The sequence below is a fragment of the Nicotiana tabacum genome, chromosome 3 (assembly GCF_000715075.1).
Source record: "Nicotiana tabacum cultivar K326 chromosome 3, ASM71507v2, whole genome shotgun sequence".
Lineage (NCBI taxonomy): Eukaryota > Viridiplantae > Streptophyta > Magnoliopsida > Solanales > Solanaceae > Nicotiana > Nicotiana tabacum.
In genome coordinates this window covers 154,269,629-154,279,991 of record NC_134082.1, presented here as the reverse complement: position 1 = coordinate 154,279,991, position 10,363 = coordinate 154,269,629, and the positions used below count along the sequence as shown (strand labels likewise).

The 10,363-nt window shown below is 31.7% G+C and overlaps 1 protein-coding gene and 1 non-coding gene across 4 annotated transcripts; both read left to right on the top strand.

Annotated features, from left to right (window-relative positions):
* The first annotated feature begins 24 nt into the window (after nt 1–24).
* TRNAK-UUU (transfer RNA lysine (anticodon UUU)) lies at nt 25–96 on the top strand. Its single transcript has one exon. It is a non-coding gene; the product is annotated as a tRNA-Lys (tRNA).
* Nucleotides 97–210: 114 nt separating this feature from the next.
* On the top strand, nt 211–5,919 carry LOC107784373 (peptidyl-prolyl cis-trans isomerase FKBP17-1, chloroplastic). Of its 3 annotated transcripts, none has more exons than XM_016605501.2 (5): nt 211–555; nt 1,998–2,120; nt 4,353–4,469; nt 5,033–5,218; nt 5,663–5,919. In XM_016605501.2, the coding sequence occupies exons 1-4, from the start codon at nt 214–216 to the stop codon at nt 5,153–5,155; spliced, it is 705 nt and encodes a 234-aa protein (XP_016460987.1). In that variant the 5' UTR covers nt 211–213; the 3' UTR covers nt 5,156–5,218; nt 5,663–5,919. The 3 variants fall into 3 exon arrangements, with proteins under 3 accessions (XP_016460987.1, XP_016460989.1, XP_016460986.1); XM_016605500.2 differs by having other exon boundaries at nt 212–555; nt 5,033–5,223; XM_016605503.2 differs by lacking the exon at nt 5,663–5,919 and having other exon boundaries at nt 4,353–4,548; nt 5,033–5,183.
* The last annotated feature ends 4,444 nt before the right edge of the window (nt 5,920–10,363 follow it).

The following is a 10,363-nucleotide window of genomic DNA, read 5'->3' as shown; positions in this document are numbered from 1 at the left end:
ATAAAAGATAGACACATTGCACAGGCCGTCTTAGCTCAGCGGTAGAGCGCGTGGCTTTTAACCACGTGGTCGTGGGTTCGATCCCCACAGACGGCGTTTAATGAGCTGTAACCCTTTTTTTTTGCTTTTTTGAAAATTTACACGTGTTGAAATTAGTATTTTGCGGATATCTCAGCGAAAATATTTTACTAGTATAAAACTTGGACAAATTTAATGAAATCTGTCCCTCACCAAAAAGGAAGGCCAGAAGTGAAGATGGCAATGATCAAACTAGTTCAATGTCCAACATACGTATATACACGCCATTGCCGCACAACCCTCCCCTCCTGTACTACACGAAACCAAGACTCTTGTGCTTCTTCTTGTTCAACCCAGAAATCAAGAAGAGTTTTCTCTCTTTCTGCACTTACTCTTTCATTCTCTGCTCTAATCTTTTCAAATGGACCCAGTTCAAATGCTCAAGTTCCACAGTTTATAGAGCTGCCTAATTCGGGTGGTGTCAAGGCCTTGGACCTTCGTATTGGTGATGGGGATATCCCCCTTGATGGTGATGTGGTTGGTACTCTTCTATCTCTCTTTTTCCCAAATGCTACTATTAGCTTGTGCTTTATAGTGCAATCACATCTTATTGGTAACCAAAAAAATCGAATCTTTGGAAAATTTTGAATGAAATATGTTTGCAAAATTGTGGAAGCAAATGATTATCAACTAGCTGGAATTAAGGATTGTTGTCCTAATAACTGTGGTATTTAAATAATCAAGTTTTAAATAACTTCTAATTTGGCTTAAGAGACAAATTATTGGAATGAAATGAGGCCAGTTAGAGTAGGAATGGTTATAGGATTCAGATAGCTCACTCCAACTAGCTTGTATTGAGGCATAGCTGATTGATGTTTGAGAAATTTAGGACAAGAAATCTCTTCATTTGAGTTTGGTTGAGATTCTAATGTTGAGTTTTCTGACATAGTGAAAAATAAGTTTCTCTTGCACATATATTGTCTACGAACGATATATCAAATTATATTGGTCTGTTACCTTGTTTAGTAAAATATGAGGCTAGATGAACCTCTTTTTTATGTGGAGTTACCAGCCTTCTACTAAATTGTTGTGGCATATGCTATAAGTACATATAACTTCTTTTTGTGACTTCTAAAACTAATAGGAACAAAATGCAGAATTCGGCAAGTGTTGTTTATAAAACTTTGTCACTGTGAGGTCAATGGTGTTGCATAAGGTTTCTTTTTGTGCAAAAGGACAGGATAATATATTGAAGAAAAAGCAAGGAGGAATCAGTGGATCATATCTGAATGGAAGGTGCTCTTGCACATTAATGTCATTGTTTAACCAAAAATCTGAGTCTTTGGTCAAAGCTAAAAAGAAATTCGGGTTACTAATAATCAGGAGACGAAAATAAAATGTTTTTGAGAATGATGGTAAAGCAGTAAATAGTTTTGTATTTCAGTAAGATCTCAATAGTATTTCGTGTCCCTACAGATGTTGAGTCCTTCTCCTTTTATAGTTGATTCTAGGAGAAGATGTAATGTCTTTGTCTTAATGAGGCAATTATGAGCAATAAATGACATTAAAAGAAACGTTACACAATCATTTCTATTTAATTCAAATATTCTAACGTATTTGATATTTAATGCTGTATTTAGACTCTTTTACGTCATCAGATTCGTATCTTCAACTTCTTCCGATCTTCGGTCTTTAAATGACTCGAATAGGTACGAGACTCGTACCTATTTTAGTAACGGTCCACACCTATGTTGCTTTCTTTTTCCCTTATCTGTTGTCGCCCGTGCCTCTTGGCTATTTATTGTGTTTTGACCATTTGACCAGTCCACGTGTCATGCCACGTCGCCTACAATGTAAATTCAGTTTTTTTTCCAATACAGTCATCATGGCATAAAACTTAAGTACTTGTAGTGCTTTATGATGTCAGTTACAGTTCTGGAGTAAAGTAATTAAGCTTTCTTCTTACTGTGATTGGACAGGTTGCAATTCATTATTACGGGAGACTTGCTGCAAAGCAAGGATGGCGCTTTGACTCAACGTATGATCACAAAGATGAAACTGGTGAACCAATCCCCTTCTCTTTCATCCTTGGTTCTGGCAAAGTGAGTTAACCTGTCTTTCCCACTTGTCTATTGAAGCTTTTTTAACTGAGATAAGAGGACTCAAGGTAATTAGTTGAACCTCAATGTGGTTGATGGGTGTCTGCTTGATGCTTGGCCAAAAAGCATATAAAACTGCTTCACCACTAATAAACTCCAATGCTCAACTTGACCTGATGATTTGCTGTTCTTAATACAACATGTTACTATAACTACTTCCTTATAGTAAATAAATAAAAAAGCATGTTACTATACCTACTTATTTAACTGGTAAAAAATAGAATTAGTTTGGATAAAGTAAAAAGCTTAGACACCCTTTTTAGGAGATAATAGCTAAGCATATGAATAATAAACATGAAATTCACACTTGAGTAAAATAAACAAATTTATAGATGAGTGTCATTTCCTTGAGTAGGCCTTGAGTGTCATTTCACCAGCAACTAGCCAATCATCAAACCAAGCTTGCGATCAAGTATGATCCAGGCTGATAGGGATATGGGGCAGAGAAGCAAGCTTGTCCTCTCAAGTTCGATGCCAAAGAGACATTTTGTTGGAAGTGTAACATTATGAAATTAGGTTGAGAAATGAATCAAAAGATTGATGTCTTGTCTATCGCGCTCTAAGGATGGATGTGGGTTACGTCCTTTGTAGCTTAACAATTCCTCTTCTCTTCTGCTAGCAGCAGTTCACTGTGCCAGTATGTTTGATTTCTGGAAAAGTTCGCTTTGTCGAGGTGGTACACTGGTACTAAAATGTTTTCCCAAAACATGATAGATGGTTGGAGAATAGATGTTGTGCTGGAGGCAAGGGCGCTCCACTTCCAACCAAGAAAATGGGAGTTCAGTCACCACTCACCAATGAAACAAAATAGAAAAGGGCCAATGTTGACTCCTGGGCAGGGGAATTTGGGGGTAGGATTTACCATACTTAAAAAATAGAGCAGACCAGAGAAGGGGGCAATTGTGGTGAGGAGACAACCAGAGTGAAAAAAGATGAGGAAATGAAAGGCTACCTATAGCATATAGCCACCAATTGTGAGCAGCATGTAAGAATGTGCATTTGTCTGTTATTGTTTCTTTCTATCATCCTTCAGTCTGTTGGTGAAAGCATCAAGTGGGTCACTTCAATTATGCTTGTGTGTGTTTAGGATGGTTAGTAATAGTTACCCTATAATTCAATTAAACTTGTTTCAACATGTTCCTCCCGGGAACCTTATAACCCTATGATATTCTCTTCTAAACAGATCTTCACTAGACGTCGCATCTTCACGATTTAAAAGCTAACTAGTACATACAAAATATGCCAGCACATGGAAAGGCTGCCATTGCAGTAGCCTCTGTAGATGATGTTTCTAGGCTATTTGATTCTAGTCTTTTGGCTGCTACAAGATTCCTTCCTCTTTGCGGTCCTTCAGTTTCTAGCATCACCTACAAAAGTGAAAAACTTTAGCTTCTGGCACCACCTATAGCAGTGGAAGATGACTACTTGATAAAGTTGTTTTGAAATGCTTACAGAAGAATGATGAAGGAAAAAGATAAAAGTAAATGCATTTAGAAAAACTTGTCCACCGTTGCTGGAGGGAAAGGAAGAAGGTTCTTGAAGTGGGGAGGTCATAATGGAGCAAGTGCTAATGAGATTCCTTGTCAAAAGAAAAGATTCGCCAAGACTGCAAGAACAATGACAATCTGGCCTAAGGTGGGAAGGAGGGAACAATTGGAGGGTAGTTGAGGACTATAACTGAGGTAAACTTCAAAAGTAGGTTCGGGGTAAGGTGTATCCAAGAGGAGAATACGATTGGAAAGGCCGACGTTGCATGTTTTTCTTCTGTAATTCAGATTATCACCGTAGTACCAAAATTTGTTATTTTTGGTTTATTTAAAAAAAAAACACTAATCGATGGTGTCAATTCTCAACTCTACCTATCTCGAGCACATTTTTTCAGTATATTGGACCTTCAAACAAGATATTTCCTTTGTCTGGTTTCCCTTGATTTTTGGTAGTTCAGAGCAGGTGTACTATGCTTGTTTTGGTTGATTCAATTTGCTTCTATCTTCTTTTGAGTTTTTCCCTGTGATGTGAATTCATCTTTTTTTCTATTTTGAATTCTTTGTTCCTTAATCTCTTTGAAGTAGTATCAGTTTGACTGTCCGAACCTACTAAATTATGTAACAATTAAATATAGCAAATAAAATTTTAGCAATTAATTACACATTTTCGTCTATATATTTATTGCAGGTTATATCAGGGATTGAAAGTGCTGTAAGATCGATGAAAGTAGGCGGCCTTCGTCGAGTTATTATACCACCATCTCAAGGATATCAGAATACATCCCAAGAACCCCTGCCACCTAATGTGTGAAGTTGCTCTTCTTCCTTTATAATCTATATTTGGTCATTCTCAGTCGCAGTCGCATTCTTTGGGATAATACTGGGTATGTTGTTGTTGTAGAGGGAAAAAAAAAGTTTAAATGTGTTATCACATTGGAGTTTCTTATTCTTATTTTCCAAATAATAGTTAAGATGCATGGGCATGGAGTGGCCTGTTTGAATTTTTGGAGATGGAAGAGTTTGCTATTATGTCTAAGGGGTCTTGTAAACTGGGACAGACTAAATGAGAAATTAGGCCAACTGAATGGGGAACGAGAAGCATCCAAATTATTATTCTGTGACACATTCAAATTTATCTATCGCTAGGAGTTTTCTTGTGCCAGCCCTTTTCTGTTGGATGATTCAGTAATTCTTAAAATCTGCAGTAGAAAGGTCTTTAGAACTGGTTGATTGTATTTATTTGGAGTTGAAACCGTGATTAATATTGCTTTTAATTCCTTATAAAAAATAAATTAGAAATACTTTTAATTTCATCAATGTGTTTCATTTGGGACTTGAGTTAGTGAACATGTGTTCTCCGTGTTTCAGTATTTTGATCGCCAAAGGCTTTTTACTACCATTTTCAACCCAACCCGTCTTGCAAATGGAGAAGGAGCGACATTGGGGACCGTCATATTTGATATTGAACTGGTCAGCCTGAGGCATCTTTGATCTGCAGGCATTTTTCTCCTCTTAACTGGAGTGCGGATCAATGGTTGTCAGTTTGATGTCGATGTAAGGTAAATCTACTGTTTATAGGAAATGTTTTAACATTATTGATGGTGATTACCTAGTTACTTATTCCATATTTATTTGGCAATGTTTTGGAAAATGTGTTTCATCAAAAAGTCTATCCTGAATCTCCACTTAGGCTTCACATATTGTTTACAGTAAATAGATACATGCTTTTCTGATGCATAAGTGAGCCTTATACAGCAGATATAGTTGCTGAATGCTTTATAGAGGACTCAGTACTAAGATGCGATAAATAGCTCTTAACTCTTGGTTATGTATAACGGAAATCCATTAGCCTGCTAACTCGAGCTCACTTTGTTTCTCTGCTTGTTAAAATTTTGTTGTCTCTCGTTTTGCTTATTTACTTAGTAGCCTGTTCTGCTAGCTACAAGTTAAACATATCTCCTCCTTAATCAATTCATTGTTGTTGTTCCTGATTTACAGATGATGAATTGTTTCTAGCTAATGCTTGTGGGTGTTAAAGAAGCCTCGGTGAAAAGTTTGGTCATCTGATATGCCAAAGGGTAAATGACATTGTATAGCCGATCTCAAAATAATAGCCGAAAAAATATATTTTTTTTTATATTTTATGTGTGTGTTGGGGGGGGGGGTGGAGTATTGATAGTTATGTATCAAATTGTGAGGTATATGGTATGTTTCATGTATTGTGAAGTACTGTATTCAGACGTCAGCTTCATTCCCCACAGACACATGTAAAAAGCTCAAGCCCTCAACGAGAGGCATCATTTGTTTACATATCCATAGTAGTCATGGAGCTTTTAACTCTTCCTCACTATATGCATAAATAGAAATGTGTCGTAGCCTAATCATTGATTAATAATCAAAACAATAACATATGAAGCCATCTATCAAATGTGGGGTGCACAGTCGAAACTCTATGTAGTTGTGCTCAAGTCTCGTAATCGGATTATCAATCGAACATGTGAAACTTGAAAGTTAATTGGATGAATATAAGTTGTAGAGACCATTCTCTAAAAGGTGAAATAAGTCTTTTTACGAAACTATTCCATTTATAAAATCATTCTTTTGTCAAAATCAAATTTTTCATAATGTAATTACAAGGCTCGGTAAATCTTTCATAAACATCTATCTATACTATATTAAAAGTACGAAAGTCGTTAGCGAAATGTCGTTCGCCTTTTTTACCCTTTTTAAAATAGAGTTCACATTAGACAAAATAGTCATTTGATTATTTCCCTAATATTTAAAAATAGTCATTTAATTAATTCCCTACTATTTAGGAATAGTTATTTAATTACTATTCCTATAATACTTATAATTGACACACATACTAGGAAACATTTTCGTTCTCTACACAATAGGAAGTTTTCGTCCAACTCTATATTTAGGAGTACTATTAAATTTTTCTTTCTAATTTAGGAGGATCTTTTTTAGTTAATAAAAATTTGTCCAATTTAAACACAATAGGAAGGTTTCAGTTTTTCTTTAGTTAATAAAATTTTAACTAATTCACATACTAGGAAACTTTTGATACTTTCAACTATATTTAAATTTAGGAGTATTAAAATTTCACACTTGAAAAGTTCTTAAATTTTGACTAATTCATGCACACTAGGAAAGTTTTGATATAAATTTTTGACACTGAATTTTTTATAATTATATTAGATGAAGATGAGCTCTTTGAAAACTTATAAGAATCTTTTTTTAATAAAATTTTCACCCAATTTTATATACGTCTATAATTCTATAAAAAGAAGTTACAATTTAACATTTTCATCATCATAATTTTGCCTTGTTGGAGCAACAGCTACAAAATTAAGGGTTTTAGGTTTTCTTTCTTTGAGCAATTTTTTTACTAGCAGTTGAATTTTGCATTCATGTATTTGTATTAGTAGTTGAATTTTGCATGCACGTACTTAACCAATACATCTTATTTTGTTGATCTGGATTGTAAAGCTTGGTTGAATAGAATCCTTTTTGTATTAGACTGTATGTTTTAACCTTTAGTTAAGTTATTTCTTTTACTATTTTTTCGTGCTCTTATTGGACAAAACTGTATTAAATTATTTTTCTTAAAATTTTAAGATTTTGCAATTAACTAAAATTTTAGTTATAATTTTTTTATTTGAACTACGTAGGAAGTCCTAATATTTAATACTCTCAAATCAATTAAGATTTTACCTTATGAAATTTTTAAAAATAATTTATTCATTGGAACTAAAAAGCACGAAGGCCCTAAACGAAATGTCATTCGTCTTTTTTACCCTCTAAATATAAAGCTCACACTAGATAAAACAGTCATTTAATTATTTCTCTTATAATTAAAAATATTTTGTTTAATAGATTTCCTAATATTTAGAAATACTCATTTAATTATTCTCCTACTATTTAGGACTTTAATTTTTCTATTCCTTTTAGATCTACAAGTCGTTGCTTTTCAAATCTACGTAGATTTAGTAGTATTAAATTTTATGAACTTTCAATTACCACTAGGAAAATTTCTGAAACTTTGTACCACTTATATGTTTAAGATGATCTTTTAATAAAATTGTCGTCACTTTCAAAATTTCATTCAATTTTAGACTTATGATGGTTTTTCACTTTCTACCTCCACTTAAATTTAGCAGTATTAAATTTTAAACATGATTTATCCTAGGAAAGTGACCACTTTGTAACTCCTTTTAGTTTTAGGAGGCTTTTTAAATAAAATTTTGACTCAGTTAAATTTCAAGCACTTTCGTTTTATACTAGGAAAGTTTCGATCACTTTGTACTCATTTTAGATTAATTTTTTATAAGTTATTAGGTAAAAAAAATAAGCACTTTGAACTCCTTTTTGTTTTAGGAGTCTCTATTTTTTCTTTAAAATATTTATTTATTTTAACTATATATAATTTTACCTTACATAAATCTTTTCTTGTTTCAATTATATTAATGCTTCTATAAAAGAAGCTTTACTATTTTACTGTTTTTATCATCGAAACTTACGCAATTTTCCTTTAGAAAGTGTCAAAAAAATTGCACTAAACAAAATAGTTATTTAATTATTTTTTGCATATTTAGGACTTTAATTGTTTCTTAAATATTTAGGACGTCAAAATTAATTAAATTTATGTATTAAATTTTTTTCTATTCTGATTATGTACTATACCTTATTTGTAAAAGAAAATCACGTTTTTAAATTTAGAATCTTAAAATCCATATATTACAAATTCAAATTAGTACTTCCAAGTTCCAAGGCACGTAGGTCATATGCCTTGAAATCATACTTTTAGCTTCGAACAACAATTTTAGGTTCAAGGGTCTTAATTATTATATTTTAAAACTTTCAAAGCGGGTAGACACAAAATATAGTTTCATCTTTCAATCGAATGTTATTCCTCTGATATTTTTATATAATAAAGCAAGCAGTGGCGGAGCCACATTGAAGCAAGGGGTGTCAAGCAACACCCCTTCGTCGGAAAATTACATTATTTTTCTAGATAAATTTTTTTATTTTATGTATATTTACTATGCGTTGACTCCCCTTGACTTTTCGATATATCTAATTATTTATATTTTGACACCCCTTGATGAAAATTCTAAATCCGCCACTGAAAGCAAGTATTAGAACAAACTAAAGGAAAAACTACTAGAATAGATCAAATTCCTAAACATGATTAACACAATTATCATTTAAAACTTATAATTTTTTGTTAATTCTTATATTATAACGTAAACACATCTTTTGAATAGTATTTATGTTATTTTTAAAAAATTATTCTCATTAATATGAGGTAACACCCAGCGAACATACAATAAGATGCAATGCGTATTTTCCATCTATTGATACTATATTAAAAGCAAGAAGCTCCTTAGCAAAATTTATTGCATTTTTTATCCTTTAAAATAGCTTTCATATTAGTCAAAGCTATAATTTAATTATTTCTATTATCTAAAATTTTAAAATCAAATAAAATTTTAATTATTAAAACTTATTTTTTTCTTATTTTAACTATATAGAAACTCCTAATATTTAGAATTACATCGTCAATAAATTTTCTTTCACATATTTGACATAAAATTTTACTCTCCAAAATATTGTTACTACAGTTTTTTTATCTAACATTAAATGTACATACAATATTTTACTCCTATGATTAATATTTGTTTTTAGTAATTTACGTGTATTTTTCCCCACAATAATATACATGCATATTTACTTTTAATATTCTTTGCTAAAATATTTGGCATTTTAGTAAATGCATCATAACAAACTTAATCAAATTATTTATCATTGTAGGTCCAATTATTGTAACTAATTATCGCATTAACTTAATAAACAAATGTTTGCATCTACTTTAATGTCCATTACAATTTTACATAACTTATTCTTTTACATAAATTTTAATTGATTGACGCGATAAACACATGCAACGCACGTACCCTAAAGCTAGTATTATATTAAAAGCACGAAGGCCCTTAGTGAAATGTCGTTTGACTCTTTTATCCTTTTAAAATAGAGTTCACATTAGATAAAATAGTCATTTGATTATTTACCTAATATATTTAGGATCTTATAATCACCTAAAATTTTGTATATTGAATCCTGCCTTATTTAAAATACTACTCTATCTACAAGAAGTTCAAATATTTAGGACTTTAAAGCATTACAATTATAACTAATTCAAATCTTTCCAAACATGAGTTGTCGACATAAAAATGTAAAGATGGAAACTTTACCTCATTAATATGGTAGTAAAACTAGAGCATCTTTATGAGATATATTTTAAAATTCAAGTTTATGTTATATTTAACTAGATTATATGTATGATTGATATTATTTGGTTGAGTAATTAAATGTTTGATTCATGGGTAAAATACTAGCACTTTGGTCCAAATTAGAATATATTGAACTTTCTGACAAGTCTATTCATTCATATACTAGCATTTATTTTACAAATTGAAACTAAATAAAAAGGAAAATATCATATTTATATAATTATAAAATCAAACAAAAATCATGATTCAGTTAGATTAAAATAAAATACCACAAAAATTATATAGTGTTGGATTTAGTCTCAAAAAATTTTTGAATCGCAATACCTTGAAAGTTACGAATACCAATCTCAAGCTACTTTAAGAAATAAAAATCTAATGTAAACATATACATCTTATAAATTTA

Excerpts from the sequence above, each read along its gene's own strand:
- LOC107784373 (XM_016605501.2), top strand. The coding sequence starts at position 214 with ATGAAATCTGTCCCTCACCAAAAAGGAAGGCCAGAAGTGAAGATGGCA. Across the intron at positions 2,121-4,352 it reads TCATCCTTGGTTCTGGCAAA|GTTATATCAGGGATTGAAAG; the intron begins GTGAGTTAACCT and ends TATTTATTGCAG. Across the intron at positions 4,470-5,032 it reads AAGAACCCCTGCCACCTAAT|TATTTTGATCGCCAAAGGCT; the intron begins GTGTGAAGTTGC and ends TCCGTGTTTCAG.